Source organism: Esox lucius, chromosome 5, assembly GCF_011004845.1.
Source record: "Esox lucius isolate fEsoLuc1 chromosome 5, fEsoLuc1.pri, whole genome shotgun sequence".
Taxonomy (NCBI): domain Eukaryota; kingdom Metazoa; phylum Chordata; class Actinopteri; order Esociformes; family Esocidae; genus Esox; species Esox lucius.
In genome coordinates this window covers 25,249,776-25,273,564 of record NC_047573.1, presented here as the reverse complement: position 1 = coordinate 25,273,564, position 23,789 = coordinate 25,249,776, and the positions used below count along the sequence as shown (strand labels likewise).

Sequence of the window (23,789 nt, the reverse complement as noted above, 5' to 3'; positions counted from 1 at the left end):
ACAAGGGTGGTCTGAGTGGGTGCGTGTTCGGGCGTGGTCAATGGGAAGGGTGGTCTGAGTGCGTGCGTGTTCGGTCGTGATCAATGAGAAGGGTGGTCTGAGTGCGTGCGTGTTCGCTCGTGGTCAATGAGAAGGGTGGTCTGAGTGCGTGCGTGTTCGGTCGTGGTCAATGAGAAGGGTGGTCTGAGTGCGTGCGTGTTCGAGCGTGGTCAATGAGAAGGGTGGTCTGAGTGCGTGCGTGTTCGGTCGTGGTCAATGAGAAGGGTGGTCTGAGTGCGTGCGTGTTCGGGCGTGGTCAATGAGAAGGGTGGTCTGAGTGCGTGCGTGTTCGTGCGTGGTCAATGAGAAGGGTGGTCTGAGTGGGTGCGTGTTCGGGCGTGGTCAATGGGAAGGGTGGTCTGAGTGCGTGCGTGTTCGGGTGTGGTCAATGAGAAGGGTGGTCTGAGTGCGTGTGTGTTCGGCGTGGTCAATGAGAAGGGTGGTCTGAGTGCATGTGTGTTTGGGCGTGGTCAATGAGAAGGGTGGTCTGAGTGCATGGGTGTTCGGGCGTGGTCAATGAGAAGGGTGGTCTGAGTGCGTGGTCAATGAGAAGGGTGGTCTGAGTGTGTGCGTGGTCAATGAGAAGGGTGGTCTGAGTACGTGTGTGTTCGGGCGTGGTCAGTGAGAAGGGTGGTTTGAGCGCGTGCGTGGTCAATGAGAAGGGTGGTCTGAGTGTGTGCGTGTTTGGGCGTGTTCACTGACTGGCGTGCTCGAAGCCCGTCTGCATGCGTCTGAAGAGCCGATGTCTCCACTCCCAGGCCTTGAGTTGCCTCTCATGGTCTGACGCCTCCCGCTCCCCGGGGCCCTCGCTCCGCACCTGGGCCTGCAGGTCCCGGACGCGCTGCTCTGCCTCTCGGACCAACGTGGCCAGGTGCACGGCGCGCCCTTCCAGGCTCACAACTATGGAACCAGTTGGAATTCACATTAGGAACATTCGCACAGTAACGTGGCTTTGGGAGACTTAAACAACGTCTGGCTATTTTTTGGCCTTTTTTTTTGTTTTACAAAAAATGACAAACATGGCATTTTTTCTTTTAAGAAAACCTCCTGCTTATTTTCCCATAATCCACTGGTTCTTCTTGCCCGTTTGATGTCTTTGTTTGTCGGAGGCACGATTGTCATTACAGCCCATTTGAGCTGCACAGTCACTCTTTAAGTGTGACATCATTCCGAGTTAAAATAAAACGGGGTCATGAAACTAAGTGCGGCTGGGCAGGGTGGGTTCCTCTGTGGTGGAGGGAATTCAACGGGACACCCAAAGTGATGGGGAAAGTGTATGTCACTGCTGTAAGGCACCGCTTCAGAGGGACAACAAAGTTATTCCACATCTCCGTATATGAGCCTGTCTCTGTGGGTCTTGGATTTTGGCGTGTCGCTTTGTTTAAATTTAAATGGACTCTGCAGCATTTTGTTTAATTTCAGCCTCTAGTCTTAAAACCAACGCTCACTGGTCAAAACAGGCAACCGTTTTCAGTGTATTACCTTATAAAAAATGGCATGAGACGTTATCTCTTATGAATGCCTGCGCCTGTCTATGATGGCCTATGCCTGTGTCCCTATGTTTCTGCAACATGTCTGTCAGGGAGCCGCAGACAGACTCTGTGAAGTCTCCTAAAGCAAAATCAATGGCTTCCTTTGAAAGCCCAACGAAAGCCCTGCATTGTCTTTGATCTCAATTCTCCTCAGATGGAGTTTGATTAGAAGGCTCTTATAAAAACACCAACTGGGTATCCTGGCTGGGGCTGAGGGAGAGCCCTTTCTTTTTTCTCCTCCTGTCTACGTTTCACGTTCCGTCTCTTTTTTTTTTCTCCTCCGCATGTGTTATTTGGGCTCCGGAGAGCAATCAAAGAGCAAACTTCAGTAAACACCACTTTTCCATTCAAGTGTTTTCAATTTGGTGATACCTTTATAAAATGTCTGGATAGGTTCTGGAAAAGGGAGCGCAAACACAAAGTCTGGGAGAGCTTGGCGAGGACTAATCATTAGCAGAGAGTGAGACGACTGTGGCTGCCGGATCACAGGCGGCGGCAGAGCGGCCTTTTGAGATGACTAATATTTCATCGTAACCCCACTGCAAGGCTGTGTTATCGCCGTCCCATATTACCTTTCCCTTCTGTGTCCCTGCCAGAGATATAACAGCCCAACTTTGACATCCTCTCAAGCTAGGGGAGCGAGCGGTAAGTTTGGTGCTTCGCGAGAGGCTGGGCTTTTCCCATCTTAGGGGTTGCCGACAGCTGCTGTGGCGGCTGGTACGGTTGTCGTGGCAACGTAGGATGAGGTTACTTTTAGACACGGATCTGAAGTAAATTTTGCTTTCTAAACGTTATGATTTCGGGGAGGGAGAACAGATACTAAATCTACACCAAAAGGCCACCTTCTCACTCTGTTTAATGCAAAGGGAACAACAAGCACCCTGTTTTCTTCAATAAACAACTGCCCCTATTTTCTATGATCCTATCAGTTCAAGAGCGGACATGCAAGTGGGTAGACATGCAAGTAGGACAAGAGACAGAAAGTCAGCCAGAACAAATACAGCCAGCCGACCGGCCAGACAGGCAGAACAGTTACCCACAGTGGGGGCTCTCCTTGGCTCCGGCGCGAAGCAGCAGCCTGGCCATGGGTACATTGTTGGTCATGACGGCAATGTCCAGTGGCAACAAACCCTCGCTGTTGGGGGTGTTGAGGTCCAGCTCCTCCAGACTGTACTGAGACAGTAGCAACTGGACCAGGTCCATCTCCTGGTGCTCCACCGCCTCAAACAAGGCCTCGTTGCTCTGGAACTGACACACAAAAACACATGTGTAATGAACGTGGTGGCGGGGGCTGGTGGCGTGACTCATCAGACTCTGGTGAAGGAAGCTTGGCTGTTGAACCGTTGGTAGCTTTATGTGACTGTATTGTGGCTGCCATAGAGTCCAGCTGGGATTTTTTAATATAAAGGTGCTTTTGTTAATTATTTGATGTTCCTTTTATTGACTCTCTTTTGACTGTGTGGAGCCTGTATTTCATCTGTATTGATTGTGTTGAGCCTGTATTGTCCCTGAATTGACTGTGCTGATCCCGTTTTGACTCTGAATTGAGAGTCTTGAGCTGTATTGACTCTGTATTGACTCAGTTACATCTGTATTGACTCTAAAGTGACCGTCTAAAGTGACCGACTTCATTGACTCTGTATTGATTCAGTTACGTCTGCATTGACTCTGTATTGACAGTCTTGAGCCGTATTGACTCTGAATTGAGTCGTGCTTAGTATGCATTGCTCACCATAGTGGACTTGCGGAGGCGCTCCTTGTCACCCCGTCCAGACACAACACTGTCTTCCAGACCGGGCAGGTTGCCAACGCGGAACTTCCCGGACAGGTTCCTGTAGAGGCGGCGGGCGGCACTGGGAGACGCCAGGCTGGTGGATTTGTTGCGGGCGGGGGGAGGGTGAGGCTCTCGCATCTCTCGCTGGGTCATCTTGGCTGATTCGGCCCTGTAGGGAACAGGGAAGGGGTTGGACAGAGGCAAAGAGAGGATTAGTATTAATTGTTTTATTGGTCCTAATATGGTATTTCAACAGATCCTATTGCTAAATTCAGAGTTAATCCTATCCCATTTGGAATTTGGGTAATAAAGCCTCTGTGTTACTAGGACCTACACACCGAGCCACTGGAAACCCAGAGTGAGTATTTGTTGTATTTCTGGTGTTTGATTAGCACTAACACTTGTGAAGAATGCACTAAACATTACCTATGTTTGGTGCTGCCACATGTCTGACGCTCCTGCCTTGGATACTGGGATAATAAACAGTGGCTTGCCTGTTAATCTCTTTATAATGTCTTGTTTAGAAATGCCCTTAACATAGAGGCTCTGACGAAGACTAAGAAAATACAGCCGAAACACATTCAATTCTACAATAGCTACGGAATGAAAGGGCTGTTTCTTAAGGATCTAGCTGGGTTGGCTGGGATTTGTGTCATGAGCTGGGGACCAGAGTTTTTTCTAATCACAAAACCACCTGATGGACTTGGATCTGAATGTTTTTCTGGTCAAGTGGTCATAAAAATCTTTAGGTCCAAGTCTGGATATATTATTTACATTCATTTCCACAGTATATTTTTTTTATTAACCCTTATTTTACCAGGTGAGTTGACATTTTCTCATTCATAGAAAAAACCCTAGAGAACAGTCACAGGGGAATTACAGGTAGAGGACAGGGAATTGGAAGTTGAGGGTGAAAGATGGCCCATATGCAGGGCAATGTTACCTTCACTGCCCTGGGATTTTATATTTAGGCCGGGGAGAAAAGAATGCCCTCTACTCCAACACAACCAATTCCAGGGGCGTCTTGTCTCCCATCCAGGGACTGACCGAGACAACACTTCTTAGCTTCAAAAACCAGCAGTGGCATGCAGAGTGCTACGTTGCCGGCTAATGGGGCAGCCAACCAGGTGGACTTCACATTTGTAGAATTTCTCAGTCGTTATGATGCATGAGTGGGTTGGCACTGCCAGATGTCGTTCCTGCGCCAGTCCTGCTCTATCGATGTGGCACCTCTTTCTCAAGAGAGGCAGAGGTAAGCTTGTTCATTCTCAGTCCTTCCTATCTTGGCGTCTGCGGTATGCCGGCTACGCTGCCCCCTCTTCATCCTGCCAAAGGAACTATGTGAATGAATGCGTGTTTCTGAGGGAGCCTGGGCCGCGACACATTCAGCTGGTGACGGAAATGTCAACGGGACGCAGAGGCGACAGTGACGCATTCCGTTGCCCAAAACCAACGGGAGGGAAAAATCACAGAACGTGTGAAAGAAGAAAGAGAAAACAAGAACCTTGAACCTTCCTTTCTGCTCAGACAAAAGAGAATCACCTAATGAATGACTGTCATGCGTGAGGCATGTTGAGCTTGTGGTGAAATCAGTTAGCCTGTCAGGATAAATTGAAGTTTATAGTGTTAATAGGCAATTAATAGAGAATTGCAGTGACTTATAGTGTTCTATAATCAGGATGAACACACACACACACACACACACACACATGGAACAACAGCTGACAGAGTTAGCAGTGCCCACTCACATCTCCCTGAAGGCTAGGGCCAGTGGGGCAACCGATCGGCTCCGCGTCAACCCCTTTCACGGGCCGGGCGGCACACTAAAATACACCCATCACACCCCCCCCCCCCATTCCCCAATCCCCTTTCTCAGTCTATGTTCTGTCCCATAATAGAGGCCTTATTTTAGGCTTCCTCATGTTCCTTGGGCTAACCTATTCCAGGGGCAGATAAAAGAATAACTTTTCCATGGGTCGGGGCAGGGTGGCAGAGATAAAACAGAGCTATATTTTTAATGCTCCGGGTGTCCATTTCAAAGAGGAGGTAGCAGAGGAATTTCCAACAGGCTTTATTGTTGTTTGTTGTTTGAGATGGAACAGACACTTCCTGTCACCCACCAGGGCAGCCTCACACTCTGACGATATTAACGGTGGGGGGCTAGTCCCTCCCCAGTGACAGTCAAAACACTCCCAGCGACTCCCTCATGTCCCACAAAAGAAAAAGTGTAGGGGGGAAAGGGATATGGGGCTTTGAGAGACAGTGATAGTTAGGACAAATAGAAAGAAAGACAAGTAAGAGAGAGCCAGTTAGATGAAAATAGAGTGATGAAAAGAGAGATGAACAGAGAGATGGTGTACGATATGCAGAGGGAGATGAAATAGGACAGGCAGACAGAGATGAACAGAGAGATGGTGTACGATAGGCAGAGGGAGATGAAATAGGACTGGCAGAGAGAGATGAACAGAGAGATGGTGTACGATAGGCAGAGGGAGATGAAATAGGACAGGCAGACAGAGCTGAACAGACAGATGGTGTACGATATGCAGAGGGAGATGAAATAGGACAGGCAGAGAGAGATGGAAAAAGTGACATGAAAAGCGAGATGAAGGACAGACAGAGACGAGCAAAAGAACAAGTCAGCCAAAAGTAGCCAAGCAGCATTGAAAGCCACAGCATGCTAACATGACCCCTGTCAACACCCAATTTGTCAAAGTTGTGGATTGATGGGTGGGGGGCCACTTTAGAGAATATAAGGACAACCCTGACCATGTTAGCCTACTTTTGGTAAAGACCAGCCAGCACCAATTCAGCAACTACACCGAGGGGGGGGTATCTCTTTTGATCCCATTAAGGGTCCAGATCGGACCTGGGGTCCGCTTATTGAGCAGAGCTGGAATCCAATATGGTCGGTGTATGTATAAGTGAGACATCAGTAGAGGTAAGATAGCTCTTCATCTGGGACATGTTGCAAAAACTGTGGAACATGGCTCTGTAACCTTTTACACACACACCATTCCTGGCTTTTAACACGCCATAAGCAGGAAACAGGCCTGCTGGGAACAAAAGCTCCCTAGAATCCTTGGTTCATGTTTGGCCCCTCACCAAGCTGGCATCAAATAGCACTGCTATATCCCTACCACCACCAAAACAACCACACACACACATACATTTTTCTATATTTGTGAGGACAGGAAACTCAGAATTCAAAGCACCCTAACCCTTACCATTACCTTAAACTGGAACAAACAGTATTTTAACAATGTTTTAAAAATGTTGGAATTTGAAGTTGTTACACACATTAACAACACGACAATTTGGAATATTTCCTGACGAGTGATCAAACAGATTTGGTCGCTTTCACATTTCCATAATTTCATAGAATGTTGGTAAATGACACAGAGTAAAGCATTTGTGAGAATTCTTCAGCAATGTGGAGTGTGGAAATTATGTGTGTTTGGAAAAATACACTAGAAAAACAATAGAAATGTTTCAGTCTAAAACCCTACACAGACTCTAGCCAAGCAGAGCTACAGTAAGCCAATATGCAAATTAGCCATCTCATTCACTGAACTCTTTGTTTACAACACTGCATTTTTCTGTGTGTGTGTGTGTGTGTGTGTGTGTGTTTGCTGGCTTTGAACATTGGACTTCTATTGAAAATCTATCGTAAAAGGATAGGAGTTTGTGGTAAAACTATGACTATTAGTATCGTCACATTAGTTATATCTGTTAATGACACATCAGAATAATATTGAGCTGTTTCATTTGAGAGGGCATGAAATAGGTGACATTGTAAGCCATTGCATGTGTATCTAGGGCTAGCATTGGTAATAAAAATAAAATGACATTCAGTTCACAGCCTTTGTGATTCTGGATGTTCGAGCTCTGGATGTTTTCTGATCAGTGGGTGCCGATGATGGTTTTAGCACGTTGGTGGTTTTGAACAGATAGCGAATGGGTAGGCGATGTGTGCCCATGTGACGTAATGACGTGCATGACCTCGCAGACGAACAGACAACGCGTACCCATCGGCCGAAGCTCAGTGTTGGCGGCAGACTAAAACTAAAAGTGAATTTCTGTGCCTCGTCAGGGGGTGCTGAGCCTGTCACAGATAGGGCTGCTGCCCCCCTAGCACCCCTACTTCCCACGACTATGGGCCTCACCACACGCCAGGCAGAAATACATGTACAAGGCTAGAAACACTAGTTGACATTGAACAAACAATCGTTCACCGGCTATTGATTTAGACTCATGAGACAGGTGTGTGCTCACTTAAGATAAGGTTTAGCTCTCAAAGCTCTCGAAGCTCTCAATTGCCTACTCTTTTGTTCCATCTTTTGTTTTTATCTCCCTCTCCTGCCTTCCCAGTCCACTCAAACTTTCCATGTTTGCCGTCCACCATCAAAAGAGGAAGGCTGGATCGTGTTCTCTGTGTGAATGGAGCACTCTCGACAACGTGCACAACGAGTTTGAGCAGGAGGGGAATCAGCTTGAGTGTGTGCGGTGGTGCAGGACAGTTATGAATTTTTTGTTTGTATAGTTGGTCTATTACATTGGTTCATTACATCCTATTTATTATCCCTTTTTTTTGTTTTTCTCAATAAGAAAGTTTGCCTATTTTTTCTCTTGAGGTAATTGATCTTTCTTCTCTTTTCTTATGATATTCCAGGTATCTTGAAGTATCTTGTTTAATATTGTGTATATATGTCCTTTTCCTCTCCTTGGTTGATATAGGGGGCATCTTATAGAAAGAAAATGCATTATATAATATAAGTACCATAAAAACCATAGTGAGTCACATGAATAGACACTTGAAATCGCTCAAATTATGCTAACGTAATACAAGAACTGTAATGGTCTAATTTAGCTAATAGTTGCTAAATAAGACCAATAATTTAAAATCAACTTATCCATGATCATCGGCATAATGTCAGTGCCTTTTCAGGACTTAAGATAATTACAAATGTTTTAATTAATACATTTTGTCATTATCACCATAGTTCATTATGTGATAGTAATGATGTGTGGAAGAAATTCAGTTTGAAGCAGAGATTCCAGCATGCTAACGCCAGATGAACAGCAAGCAAACCATGCATCCCAAATATGCATAATTAAAACATGATTTAAAAAAGCTAACTCAATTTAATGAAATGATAGCCTATTTGATAATGACTCAGGTCATATTTAACTTAATAATTTCCCAGGATCAAAATAGGTAACTCCCTGCATGACATCCATGTTTTCCACAGTGGCAATTATGTATCCATGGTAACCAAGTAGAGATTTCTGCAAACATTTATTATCATGCAATTTACTTGTCATGGTGGTAATGACCCATACTAACAGACTACTGTATTATGTGTAAGAAAAGTAACAAATGGCTTATGTACATCAAATATAAATATAAGGTTTCTATTAATTTGACTATTTTTATAAGCATTAAATATTCTGAAATTATCAAGACTTTTGTAAATGTCACACATAGCAGAATGTCAAAAGTCTGGGATAAAAAACATGCAAAAGAGTTGAATCCATTCATGAAATGCTTCAGAAAATAAAACTAAAACTGACATTGATAGTTAAAAAAAGTTCATGTTTATTTTAGTCTCCATTTAATGGATATTAAATAAAAAACATTAATACCATTAAAATGTTATGTATAAAATCACATAGAAACTCCACAAAAAGGTATTGGCAAAATTGACCTTATAGGGTTTATTGAGGGAAGTGGAGGAGAGCTTGCTAGCTTCATGCAGACTGCTGTGTTCGCTTCCACCAAAATGAACGTCTGAAACTGAAAATGTACGCCTCCAGCCACCTATTATCCCTGCCAGCCAGCAACGTTGCCATAGGGTAGGTTCAACACAGGCGTTTCCGCAATAATCACTGGTCACTGTATTTATCACGAGAGACAGATTCCAGTCAGGTGATGCTAATAACTTTCAACATCAAACTGAATCATTTTGACTATCACTTAAAGCATCAAACCAAAATTATGTCATCTAAGCTAAGTACACAGAGGAAGGGTCCACCAGATAGGTCAAAATTTAGAGTACATTATTTTTGTCAGATGTCCTGTCTGTATTTTTTGGTACTTAAAAAAGGGAGTCTCTACCTGCTTTATACGACCAAAGTGCATAGGGCCTATTGCTACAGGGACATCAACTCCAAAAGTGCTGCCTGGAGCAGGATTGCTACTAGTTACAGTGGGGAGAACAAGTATTTGATACACTGCCGATTTTGCAGGTTTTCCCACTTACAAAGCATGTGGAAGTCTGTCATTTTTATCATAGGTACTCTTCAACTATGAGTGACAGAATTAAAAAAAATAATCAGAAAATCACATTGTATGATTTTTAAGTAACTGAGATGCATTTATTGCATTACATAAGTATTTGATACATCAGAAAAGCAGAACTTAATATTTGGTACAGAAACATTTGTTTGCAATTACAGAGATCATCTTTCCTGTAGTTCTTGACCAGGTTTGCACACACTGAGGCAGGGATTATGGCCCACTCCTCCATACAGACCTTCTCCAGATCCTTCAGGTTTCAGGGCTGTCGCTGGGCAATACGGACTTTCAGCTCCCTCCAAAGATTTTCTATTGGGTTCAGGTCTGGAGACTGGCTAGGCCACTCCAGGACCTTGAGATGCTTCTTACAGAGCCACTCCTTAGTTGCCCTGGCTGTGTGTTTCGGGTCGTTGTCATGATGGAAGACCCAGCCAAGACCCATCTTCAAAACTCTTACTGAGGGAACGAGGTTGTTGGCCAAGATCTTGCGATACAGGGCCCCATCCATCCTCCCCTCAATACGGTGCAGTCGTCCTGTCCCCTTTGCAGAAAAGCATCCCCAAAGAATGATGTTTCCACCTCCAGGCTTCACGGTTGGGATGGTGTTCTTGGGGTTGCACTCATCCTTCTTCTTCCTCCAAACACGGCGAGTGGAGTTTAGACCAAAAAGCTCTATTTTTGTCTCATCAGACCACATGACCTTCTCCCATTCCTCCTCTGGATCATCAAGATGGTCATTGCATGGATGGTCATTGCGTGAGATCTTGCATGGAGCCCCAGACCGAGGGAGATTGACCATTATCTTGAACTTCTTCCATTTTTTTATAATTGCACCAACAGTTGTTGCCTACTCACCAAGCTGCTTTCCTATTGTACTGTAGCACATCCCAGCCTTGTGCAGGTCCCTGATGTGTTCACACAACTTTCTGGTCTTGGCCATTGTGGAGAGGTTGGAGTCTGTTTGATTGAGTGTATGGACAGGTGTCTTTTATACAGGTAACAATTTCAAATAGGTGCAGTTAATACAGGAGGGCTTCTTAAAGAAAAACTAACAGGTCTGTGAGAGACGGAATACTAACTGGTTGGTAGGTGATCAAATACTGATGTCATGCAATAAAATGCAAATTAATTACTTAAAAATCATACAACCTGATTTTCTGGAATTTTGTTTTAGATTCCGTCTCTTAAAATTGAAGTGTACCTATGATAAAAATGACAGACCTCTACATGCTTTGTAAGTAGAAAAACCTGCAAAATCGGCAGTGTATCAAATACTTGTTCTCCCCACTGTATATCTGTGCAGTGGAATGAGAGAGCCTGCTATAATTGTGGAAAATAGGTGCTGGTGATTAAGCTAAGTTAGAGCAGAATGGTTCGCATTGTACAGTAGTTTGATACAATGCTAGCTAACAACAACAGTCAGCTAGCCTATCTACTTAATTTGATATTGAGTTGGTTAGGTAGGCTACTAGCCACTTGAATTATTTTATTTAGCAGATTATCAAATTTAACATGAACAATGTAGATTTGACATTGTAAATAATATAACATTTGAAAACCTGCCATTTCTTATTAGTTGCTATGGTCATGCTATGTGCCACTAGTTGCCACCATAGACTTTAAAGAAATATGGATGTAGTAACCGTGACGTCACCCATAGCTGTCTGAATACCCGTTTTGAAGGAGATGGCCTTCGCCATCTTGGCAGCGCGTCACTCTGTCTAACTTCCGGATTACCAAAAATGGACAAAGAGGTGGGGCGTGGGTGCAGTTGAGGTGCCTGGTTGCTGCAACAACGCCCACCTAGAACAACATTACCAAGTTAGCAAAGGCTAAGAAGCTAGGCTAAATGCTTCCAGTATGCAACTCTGCGTTCCTAGTGGTTGCTAGCCGGCAGTTGTTAGCCAGTCACCTTAACATTACCAGCTTACACTTGAGGCAAGTTAACCTTAATCTATACAACAAAACTTAAATGTTTAAAATGCTTCAGCGTTTTTTTAATTTATAAATGTGGTAATTTTGCAACTCTAGATATTGTCAAGATGATAGACTTTAAAGAACTTGGAGATTAGATATTAGATTTTAAGTTAAGTTATGAGCACAGACTGTACGGTTACGAGTTGTCCAGTGACTGGATTTAGCTGAGGCAATAGTGACAAGGACAAACCGCTAATAGTGACACGAGTGACAGCGCCAGCACCACACCTGCCACTCAATAGTCCATGCCCCTAATTAAATATCATAATATAATTTAAACGGATAAGCCCCCCTCCCCTCACAGTTCTCACAAAGGGGGAAATAAACAATATACACCAAAAAATTTTTTTTTACCAGGCAGTTTTTGGCACTTCCAGGTAGGCTTCATTTGTCAGCCTTGGAGTTTTGCCCTTGGTTGCCACGCACTCCTTTCATTGGGAACGCACAAGTTGAAATTATTGAACACATGTATTACACCAAACACACCGCAATGCAACATCGCATTGGAAACTTTTCGGATTGCTTCATTGACAATGAATGACTTCCGGCGCAACGCAACAAGTTTGACGTATCTGGTGGATTATCCTGCCGGGAAATCCCTAATGGGGACCTGCCCAAAAAGAAAACTTGGGGGACCGATTTTTGGGGATAATATTTTTTGGGAGACATCTGGTTCCCGACATGTACACATAGACCTGGTCTACACACAGACAGTACTCCACCACCACCCCGTCCTGCTGTCTCCTCTAGCCCCGCCTCTCTTCTTTTCTCTCACCACTCCGGCTCCTCCTACACTCTCCCTCCACCCCCTCCATCTCCCTTAATGTCTGCTATTACTCCGCCCAACCTCTCTCCCTCCACCCCACTCCTCGCTACATCTCTCCGTCCAAACCTACCTCCATCTACCAGATCTCCCACCACCAAACCTCCGTCCCTTCTCCTCCCTTCATCCCCTCCTCTCCCCTGCCAGCTCTCCCTTTTCGTCCCTTAATCTCACCCTCCCCCTCTCGGTCTGCACGAAAGCTCGGACCTGGGGAATGGAATTACTAAGGTCCTGTCTAAGTCCGATAACACATGGACGATTACCGCGTAACAGGTGAGCTGTGAGTGTGTGTGTTTGCCATGGGAGCTCATTCCCGTGGATACCACACCAGGACGGTTGCTTAGATTTGCTTTCCTTACAGAAAGAGGAGATGTAGAATAGGCCTCACCCAATCAAGGATGAAACACATTGACTAGTGAACCACACGTCTCCATCTTCCTCATTGTAGATTCCTATTTCTGCCCCCATCCCCTTTTAACCATCCTTCACACTCCTGATCTCTTTCTCGCTGATATTAGCGTCCCCTTCCTCCCCGTTCCTCCCTTATTCCTGCGTGCGTGAATTCCAGTAAATTCCGCAAACAGAAATGGTCGTTCCGATTCACTTTTTCAATTGACTGAAATTTCAATGGCAACGGCGTCATGTCCCTGTGCGTGTATGCTGTCAGTGTGTGTGTGTGTGTGTGTGCGGGTGTGCACTTTCCCGTGCACAAGCGTGTGTGTGTCGCGTCCTAGGTCAGCTATGTGCTGACAGGCCGGCCCCTATCAACCAGGCCAGTCTGCCGCCACAAGCCTCTATAAATCTCTACTGGGCGGTACAGCGGGAGGGGGCGCTAGGGTCAGTGTGTGTGTGTGTGTGTGTGTGTGTGTGTCAACGTTTCCATGGGTATCCTTCAGTTCTATGAACAACACAGACACACACACAAAATGCATGTATGTATGTCCTTTGGCCTTATCCACAGATCCAGGATCAGATTACCCTCTCCCAACCTTAAACCTTGGGGAAATGAAAAGCCACACGATCCTCTATCAGCGGTCAGTTAGGGGAAACGTCTCGGATGATCACAGAATTCATTTAACACGGGTGAAGGGTGACGGGGTTGAGAAGGACAAGGCACAGGAAGATACAGATTTGTTATTTGTTGTGCGTGTGGGTGTGCGGCTGCGGCTGCGAGCGCGCATGTGTGTGTGTGTCAAAGTGGGAGTGAAAGTGTGTGTCAGGGAAGCAAAATAAGACGGAAGGCCAGTAACGATGGGCAAACTGGTAGCCGAGGTAGAGAGAGACTCAGACACATCAGGTACAGCCAGCCAGAAAAGGCGGGAACGCGGGAGGGCTTAACTGAGAGCCAGAGAGAGAGAGATAAAGGGCGAGGGAGAGAAATGGCGGGGGAGAAATGGGGGCCAATAGGATGTGTGGACCGTGCACGCTCACTCTAAATGTGGCTTGGAGAAGGAAATTCTGAAATCTGATTCTTGGCACCAGACAGACTGGACAAGGAAGAGCGAGGGAGGGAGAGAGAGAAAGAGTGGGGGGGGCGGGGGGGGGCGGCAGTGTTCCTAGGATCCACATAGTTTCCCCCCGCTGGCTCTTATCTGCTTATAGGCGATGCGGAGCCACGTTAACCCTCTGACCTGCAGGCGCAGACACACGGGGGTTGGCATGGCAACACAACAAACTGCACACAAAACGCACACAGATTAAGGTCCGCACGCCACACGCGTCAACCCGCGCACACACCAGGACGGGCGTACGGGCGCATCGCGAGAGGGCAGGGATGGGCCACTTCCATCGGGGCGGTGGGGGGGGGGGGGGGGGGGGGCCACGACGTTCATCTGTGTTCATTATGTAGGGCCCTGCAGCGGCTGGAGGGTCTGACCCAATCCATACCCAGACAGGCAGTCAGGCCCTGGGCCACATTGTGTTAGAGCAGCCTCCTATGTTTTACTGCATTCCTGCCATCGGCGTATTTTGAATATTCCAGTTATAAAAACAAGTTTGCATTTCGGCGGGTGCATATTTCGCTTTTTCCATCAGGATAATCCCTTTCAAACGGTTCTTCAGAGTACTAATCAGGGTTTCCCCAATGTTTGCAGAAGTGCTAAAAGATGCTCTGGGATTGGAACTACGGTGTAGGGCAGCCCGTTTGAGATCTGAAATCTGCAAAACAATGCGCTGACACCTCAGATACCATGGATGCCATTCCTAACATTTGATGTATATTTAATTTCATCATCGATAACATTAGCTCATTTAAATTAAGACAGAGAGAAAAAACCATCAGATAGACTTATCTTGGTTTGCATAATCATTTCCATGTTTCAGGTTACACTGGCATGATGTACCATGCAGGACTGTGGGCCTCAATCACTGGACAATGGAGCGATAAGCGTGTGCACTGCACAGAACCTTGATACAATGGCAACACAATTGTTTTCAGGGCCTAGGCTCAATTGAAATGCGTCATTTTCAATCGTGACGTCATGAGCTATTGATATCTGCAAGTTTACATAACATAATGAGCTAGCTTCTCGATATGTCTGTTCGATATGCCTGGGAAAATATACAGTATCATAATGTAAATAAGCCCTACGTTGGAGCCTTTGCTGTGCCGCTAGCTGATGAGCGGCTGGGAAACCCGTGGGTGAGTCAAACTGGGCAACAGCCCTGGGGGAGGCTTCGTCAGCAGGGATTTCCTCATCTCATCGTGCTCACATTTCACATGAAAACCCAGGGCCCTAAGTCAAACTGATCAGGGATCAGTACTTCCAGCTGTCTATTAGTACAGGAGCCAAGCAGAGAGTGAGAGAGAGACTGAGAGAGACAGTATGATATGGTGATGACATGAAAGACACGGCCAAGACTTAGAGCAGAGTTAACCCAAGACCTTTTAACAGGTGAGAATCTCTTTCTGTCTCTCTCCATCTCTCAAACTTGCTCCATCTCCTGATCCCCCAAAGGATAAGGCCAAAGAAAAAGCCCTGTGCAGCTCTGTGTGTTTAACCTTTGAAGGGCCCTGCTGAGCAGAGCAAGGCCTACCACCTGTTCACTGAGCCTGTCTCTGTGTTTTCTCGCTAATTTTGATGAGCAGAGACAGCAGTGAGTCGCCATGGGGATGTGTGACTGGGTGTTCTCAGGAGGGGGAGCAACAAGGTGGGATTTGGTGTGTCACACGCCCGGGCCCAACACACACACACAAACATACATACACACACATACTTAACCCTCTGATATCCTTATCAACTACCCCATAGTGGCCTAGCCAATCAGACAACGGTCACTCTCTCTCTCTCTTCCTCTCTATCCCTCTCTCTCCTCTTCCTCTCACTCTCTCTCTCCCCTGGCTTGGTGACACGGTGTCTCCGTGGCGACCGGGGCCTAGCCCGTGTGGCTCCAAGGTGTCTCTGATGTGTGTGTGTTTGTGTGTGTGTGTATGTGTGTGGGTCTGTAAAACACCACACACAAACTCTCTTCTGTATCTCCCTCAAGTCTCCCCCAGTCCGCCATATGCCAGGCGCCCAGGGGGGGCCGACCCCGGCCATTGACTCGGCTGATGACCGCCACCAGTTGGCGGATTCTCTCACGGACTCCGGGCGCCGTCTCTGGTGCCGGCGGCGACGTCGCTCTCTGGGTCCCACGGCCATAACTCTGAGAGGAGGGACCGAGCGAGGGTCCCACGCGGGCCCCGCGACATCACCGCAGACTAGCGTCTAGCACCCCTAATGTCTCGCGGCTCCTGTCTCCACCCACCCCCCCCACCCCCCCGCCGCCGGAGCCCCCCAACGTACAGTCTGAGCTCCCGCCCCCCACCTGCCATCAACAGCCAAATAAATAGGGTGGTTTCCCAATGTATTGTAGTGTGCCGCTAGGGGGAAATGAAAGAATAATCGTAATGAACACCCTGTCTAGGGCCATGGAGGGGGACTCATGCACCCCCAGACAGGAGAGGTGGCGGGGGGGGGCACAGTTAACCCGGGCTCACGGGATAAAACATGAGTGGAGCGCAGACAGTCAATGTGTGAAAATGCCATAGGTGTGAGGGAGGTGAATGGAAGGACTTCATAGGAAGGGAGACAGAGAGAGAGGGATACAGCAACAGAGAGAGAGAGAGAGAGACAAGACAAAGTTGAGGACGGTAGAGAGAGACAGGAAAAAGAGAGATGGAGGAATTAGCATCAGAATGATCATACTTAAACATACAGTCGTTTGGCCTTGGTTTTGTCGTCCTTTCCCCCGAGGCTCATCGCCCACAATGCATTGAGTTGGGTCAGAAAGGGAGTGGGGAAGGGGGGTCGCTTGATTGCAACCTGAGTTTCCCGTCCCGTATATCTGGTTTCCCAGAACATTTTCAAACCACAAGTCACTCTCGCTCTTGAAATCACTCTCTCACTCTCCCTCCATCCCCTCCTCTGACCCATTCTGTAGCCCCCCTCCCCAGTCCTTTCTCTTTCTTTGCTGAATTGAGGTTTTGGGTGGAAACCTGAGTGAGTCTGGGACGCAGGACAAGCGGGAGCCAGCCTCATAAATATCCCGGCCATAGCATCCACACTCTGCTCAATCTTCATGTGTGTGTGTGTGTCCGTGTCTCTCTCTCTCTCTCTCTCTCTCTTTGTGTGTGATCCTGATGTGCCCACAAAGACAGTAAAAACAGACAAATTGGTCCTCACAAGGTTTTCAAGCCAGTCCCCACAAAGAAAACACCTATTTCAGCTTGGGGTCAGGTTTAGGGTAAACCATCAAATAGGGATTAGTGTTATTATCAGAGTTCAGGCAGTGGTCTTTTGTTTAGCATTAAGGTTAGGTTACGTTAATGCATAAAGGTGAGGTTATTGAGGTTAAGGTTAGGGTTTGGCGGGCATTTTTCTGGTCTCCGCACGGATAGAAACACAAACAAGTGGGTAAATGTCCAGCGCAAGTATGAAGTAGATCTAAGCAAGCTATCACTGACTGTACTTTCAACAGACGGCTTTGACGGCTAGAAGAAAGAAAAGGAAAGAAAAATAATGGAATATTAAAACAAATGAAAACCAAATGAGTAGACCAGCGCTCAATCCCAAGCTGCTTGACACTTGGGCCCCCTGAGCATTGCCCCGATTTTTCCACGGAGACTTTAACTTGATCCTCTCTCTCTCTTTTACTCCCTTTGTACACAATTCATAAGGATTAACGCTTGGCATTAGCCTCCTCCTACCAATATGCATACCATCACAGTGTGTGTGTGATTTTTTTTTTTATGTATATGGTTAATGGAAGGGGGTCTGTTTCGATTCTGACATCCAAGTGAAGACGTCATGTGAGGGAGCTGTCAACAGGGAGCCATCCCAGAAGGCCGAGGGGCAGTGAGCAGAGACAGGGCTGGGAGCCATCCCAGAAGGCTGAGGGGCAGTGAGCAGAGACAGGGCTGGGAGTAGAACGCCTTTGAACCAGTGGAGCTCTAATGCATGGCACACATCCCTGCCCTAATACACATTCTGAGTTGGTCTCACACTCTTGCACACATTCGCATACGCTAGGTATTTTCAGCGTCTCCAATTGATCCCATTGTTCCAGATCAAAGTCAGCTGAAAAAGGTGCTTTGAATAATGTCTTCACCCTTACAAGCAGAATTTTTTGAAGGGTTTTCGCCTTCAAGCGTTATACATTTTCGTTTGGTAAAAAAGAATAGATTACAAAAAATACCTGTGTGTTGGGCGCTGGTTTGTCATTGACTTGATGACTTGTTCGGTTTTATGTGGAAACTATGGTCAACATTTCAGGCGGCCCTGCAGAATGCAGAGACATTCATGGAAATCTTTCCTAGTGAGAAGTACGGATCTCCCAGTGGATCCCACCGCTGCCCCCAATTTACATATCAGCATAACACTGTTTCTCTACACACCCAACACATCTCAGAGTCTCAGTACAGGATGTGACAAAGTGGAGTGCCCCTTTTTCCCAATTTTGAACTGTCACATCCAATAACATTCCGTTTGACATAAGACTGTCATGGACATTTCAACATTCAGACGTTTAAGTTTCTATTGACTCTCTCCGGGCATACTGCTGAGGAATGTTCTGGGAAATAGCTGTGCTGGATCAGATTCTGGGCTGCAGCTCCGATTGTACTGAGGGGTTTGGCCAGGAGCCTCCGCTCTTCCCCCTCAGAGAATATTGAAATGAGGCCTTATTAGCTAGGCTACGTACACTGGAGCAAAACTAGTGTCCCTTTACAGCCTTAACAACAGAGTACCAGTTAACCAGTATGACCTATGAATTGGTCCAATCTCCGCTGTGACCATGTGATTCAAAGAAAATAGGACAAAGACAAAATGTCTGCGCGAGCTTTGAAATATGGATGTTTAAATTGAACTAAGTGGAGATTTGTGGTCCAGTGTTCCCTAATGATCAATATTTTCTTGCGGTTCAGAGGCGCATCTGATAATGCCTTGCAATATTGACGGACCGTAAAAAGTCCAACGCAATGCTCCCCTGGCTGTAATAAAACCTATCTGTTTAATCTGTTCCCCTCCGATCCCCTGGCAAAGGCCTCCATTTGAAATCCGCCGCAGGGACGTCAGGGCTGCCTCAACAATGATTAACGGTGATGGTTTCCTGACAAAACACTTCAATATGTTGTTTGATATCGCCAGCCATAACCATAACCCTTTCCTCCCTCTGCCTCTCCCATTCCCCCCTCCCTCCCTCATCTAAGGGTCCCCCCAGAGCCCATTTACTATGATTACCAATAACAATAACACTACCATTATCTTTTATTATGGCGTTCCCCCAGGACCCAGCCAGCTCGCAGACACTTTGATAAAGCTACAAAACAGCTCCTATTTCAACCTTTTGCTTGTTTTCTTGGCTCAGGACATCCATAAAGGCTGTGTTTGTTTCCGTAGGAGACGTAAGTACACATAAATGGCAACCGTCCTGTAAATAGACGATAAAGCTTTGAAATTGCCTGAAACCATTTTATTGTGGAGGACTGGAAAAGCTTGCCTATAGATAACAAGCTTGTTACAGGGCGGGCCAGCCCTGATAAGTAAGTTGGTTCTATGATCAACAGAATCTTTCTACACAAAAGAGTAGTAATTAACGTGAAACCTAATGAATTCCATTTCATGTTCCATTCCACAACAATAGCAGAGATTTCTAAACATGGCGATGAGTAGTATTGCTTGTTTAGCATGAATGTGAGTATGGAGGGCGGTGTCATTTGAAAGACTGTCTGTAGTTTACAGTCCAGAAACTTCCAGAGGCGAATAACTCAAAATATGCAGGTTAAAAGACATTTTCAAGAGATGCTACAATGGTACGTTTCCCCCGTTGCCAAGACGATGAGTCTGCATTCCGGAGTGGCTACGTTTGTTCCTCTGGAGCTGACCCCATTTCACCTACAGTAGCATGACTCAGCCGTAACCTTGAACGTCTCCTCCCGGGGTCTCGTGTTTATGATGTCACAAGTAACAGTCGGTCGGGATTTTTTCAAACAGTTGCTCTCGCCCAAGAAAGTTCAAATCCAGCTGTAGGCTAGTTAACCCTCTACTCGTAAAGGAGTGCGTCCAATCCACCTACTGTGTTTCATTAAGAACAGACCACATCAATCAATGGCGGAACTCTAAAGGTCAGGTCCCTGCGCGCTAAGCGCTACATCACGGAACACAGAACAGTTAAAGGACCTCACACCACTCTAGCCGTCACAAGCTTAACACCAGCCCTGTATTCGCAGACCACACATCCGGACCTCGTATCGTAGACCACATGTGAGACCTTACGAGACCTCACAGCAGACCGCGCCGCAGATCCAACAGAACCACACCTGTCACTCACCAAGCGGACAGACACCCAGGGTCTAATCCAACCCCGTTATTTCGAGCACAACAATTAAAAACATTCAAAACAGGATATTTGGAGGCTTCTGGACCAGATTGAGTGTTAAAGGAAGTGCTCGTTCCTGCTTGATCCCGCAACAGATCCCAACGGTGAAATATGAGGGAAGTGGTGGGGCCAGACGTACAAATCAGAAGGCCTCGGGGAGAAGAACCGACAGAAGGACAGACAGATGAACCAGTAGACAGTAGGTAGAATCCTAGGAGTGCGGGAAGGATTCCCATGGCCGGGACGGGAAAGCAACCTAATTATGGAAGGGTTTCAAACTCCTTTCATCATCTGCCTGAAGACTGGGGCTTTACAAGAGCGAGATGAAGCGGCGCCACTGGAGCTGACTGGCCTGGCGCTCCTCAACGAATCCCAGACGCGGAGACAGAGAGGGACCCCACCCCTACAACTACCCTCCTCGAGCCAAACCCACCCAAACTGCTCCAACACAGCTCAATTTCCCTCGCTTCTGAAACATGAGCGTAACATTTTCACCCGAGTGACTCAAATAATTCCCACTGAGATCTGAGGAATCCGGCACTGGGTCCCAAAGCTTCTACCAATTTACATTTTACCATTTAAATGCTCTGTTGTTTTATCACCTACCTCTCTCACTCTGAGTATGTGACTCTTGGCCAGTGGCAGTGCGTGGGTAAAATGACTAGGGAAGCCAAGCCAGGGGGAAAAAAATGCATATTATAACATATGCGTTGTGATAAGTGTGTTACTTGCTCTATAAGCTGTTATTCATAGACAGCCATAAGGCAGAGACAACAAGACAAGAATCACACGTTTCATTACAAATCCTGAGAGCAACATCTGTCTGGTGGAGTCCATGAAACATATGGCATGCACAGAAATAGTTAAACCACCTACATGGTAAAGCAGGTTATTTGAATCAGACTTTTGGACTACTGAACAACCTGGCCTACTGATTCAGAGAGAAAAGAAATACCTGCCTCCTCTATTTCAGCACCATTCACCATGACTGCAACAAAATCCAATCAGTTATTCTTATTCAAATACTGTACTTAAGATGTGAAATAATACAATAAGTGTGAGATTAAACTAAAGAGGATCAGCCATATTGAATAAACCATTCAGTACTGACAGCACATTCTGTATTATTATTTTAGGGTTCCAAAAGTATTTGGACAAATTACCATTATGTACAATAAAGTAGTCATATTTAGTTCTTGGCCATATCCTTTGAATTCAATGATTGCCTAAAGTCTGCAGCCCCATACATTACCAGACGCTGGGCATCTTCCTTGGATTCTCTGCCAGGCCTGTACTGCAGCCATCTTCAGTTCTTACTTGATTCAAGGCCTTTCGCCTTCAGTTTAGTCTTCAGCATATGAAAGGAATGCTCAATTGGATTTAGATGGGATGATTGTCTTGGTCAGTCAAGAACTTTCCACTTTTTGTCCCTGAAAAACTCTTTGGTGTCTCTGGTAGTGTTTAGGGGGTTATTGTCCTGTTACATAATAAAATGCCATTAAATGAGTTTAGATGCATTTGTTTGCATCTGAGCAGACATGTTTTTGTACACTTCATAATTCATCCTACTGCTGTCAGCAGTTACAGTACCGTGCAAACGTTTTAGGCAGGTCTGAAAAAAAGTAATAACGCTTTAAAAAATGTACATGTTAATAGTTTATATTTATCAATTAACAAAATGCAAAGTGAGTGAACAGAAGAACATCAAAATAAAGTCCATATTTGGTGTGACCATCCTTAGCCTTCAAAACAGCATCAAGTATTCTAGGTACTGTACACTTGCACAGTTTCTCAAGGAACTTGGCAGGTGGGTTGGCCCAAACATCTTGGAGAACTAACCAAAGCTCTTCTGTGGATTTAGTCAGCCTCAGTTGCTTCTCTCTCTTCATGTAATTCCAGACAGAATCAATGATGTTGAGATCAGAGCTCTGTGGGGGCCATACCATCACTTCAAGGACTCCTTGTTCTCCAGATTCCCCCTTTACAGTATTGCATGATGGGTAAGTATCTGCCTGTACTTCTCTGCATTGAGGAGTGCATTCATTCTGACCAAATCCCAAACTACATTTGCAACAATGCAGCCCAAAACTTGTAACAAACCTACTTGCTTCTGTTACCTGCAGACACTCATTCGTGGATCATTCTCCAGCCATTAGGCGAACAAACTGCCTTCTGCCACATCAGTCCAGAGCACCTGCTACCACTTTTCTGCACACCAGCTCCTGTGTTTTCGTGCATAGTTGAGTCGCTTGGCCTTGTTTCCAAGTCGGAGGTATGGCTTATTGGATGAGTGTATCAGGGTCTCACTGTTTTCTGCCAATCTTCCGATTGCTAAGGGAAGTAAGCATGATGTGTCTTTCATATGCTGCAGTACATTTTCTTGGCTGACCATTGCGTCTAAGGTCCTCAATGTTGCCCGTTTCTTTGTCATTCTTATAAAGAACTTGGACAGCACATCTGGAAACCCCAGTCTGCCTTGAAAATGTCTGACTGGTAGTGAATCTTCTGTTCACTCACTTTGCATTTTGTTAATTGATAAACATAAACTATTAAATGTCTATTTTTTAAAGCGTTCTTACTTTACAGCATTCTTTCATACCTCCCTAAAACCTTTGCATGGTACTGTAACAGCTGACAGGAGTAGGATGAACTATGAAGTGTACAAAAACATGTCTAACACCTTACAGTGTAAGTGCACCTTGCAGTCCAGCCTTCATAATTCTGCTGGTGAAGTCTTCTACGAATGCATAACAGCATCTACCTGAAGATAAATACCTCCTGAAGAGGCTTTGAATTAAAGGAAAATTATGAAAAGGGAGACTAGAAAAGTTAGTAGTTCATCTATTTTTGTAAGAGGTTTTGTGGAGCCTAGATTCCCATGAATGAGTGCCACTGCTCTTGTAACAGTACTGATGAAACTAAGGCAGTAGATATATGTCTAACATTATCTCTTTTCGTTTCATGATTCCTGATCTGAGTAAATAATATGGTGGAGGATGTCTTGGGGTTATGGAGTCCAAGACAGGATAAAAACTATATTTTCAACACAAGCCATGTTTGGTGTGAAGAAATGTCACATTAAATTATATTTCAATTCCGTCACTTCAGGTAGTAAAAAACAAAACAATCGCATAACAAATACTTCTCGTAGAAACTGGTGTACTGTAGCAAGATATTTTAACACAAGCCATGTTTGATATGCAATAATCTTGTTCCCAGACATTTTCACACATATCTGGGAAAAGAAAGTGTTAAGGAAAGACCTTGCGTGATTAGCTGGGAAAAGAAAGTGTTTAGGAAAGACTTTGTGCGATTGGCTGGGAAAATAAAGTGTTAAGGAAAGACCTAGCGCGATTGGCTGGGAAAAGAAAGTGTTAAGGAAAGATCTTGGCGATTGGCTTGGATAAAGAAAGTGTTATGGAAAGACCTTGGCGATTGGCTTGGATAAAGAAAGGGTTAAGGAAAGACCTTGGCGATTGGCTTGGATAA

The 23,789-nt window shown here is 45.6% G+C and overlaps 1 protein-coding gene across 3 annotated transcripts in view; it reads right to left on the bottom strand.

Annotated features, from left to right (window-relative positions):
* LOC105031631 (ankyrin repeat and fibronectin type-III domain-containing protein 1) overlaps window positions 1-23,789 on the bottom strand; it is a 204,176-nt gene that overhangs the window by 23,868 nt on the left and 156,519 nt on the right. For all 3 annotated transcript variants that reach the window (XM_020046506.2, XM_020046505.2, XM_013133847.2), the window contains 3 exons: window positions 3,304-3,514; window positions 2,612-2,819; window positions 742-939 (listed from right to left, as the gene is read on the bottom strand). In XM_020046506.2, the coding sequence (XP_019902065.2) occupies window positions 742-939; window positions 2,612-2,819; window positions 3,304-3,514 (617 nt within the window). The remainder of the gene's footprint in view (window positions 1-741; window positions 940-2,611; window positions 2,820-3,303; window positions 3,515-23,789) is intronic.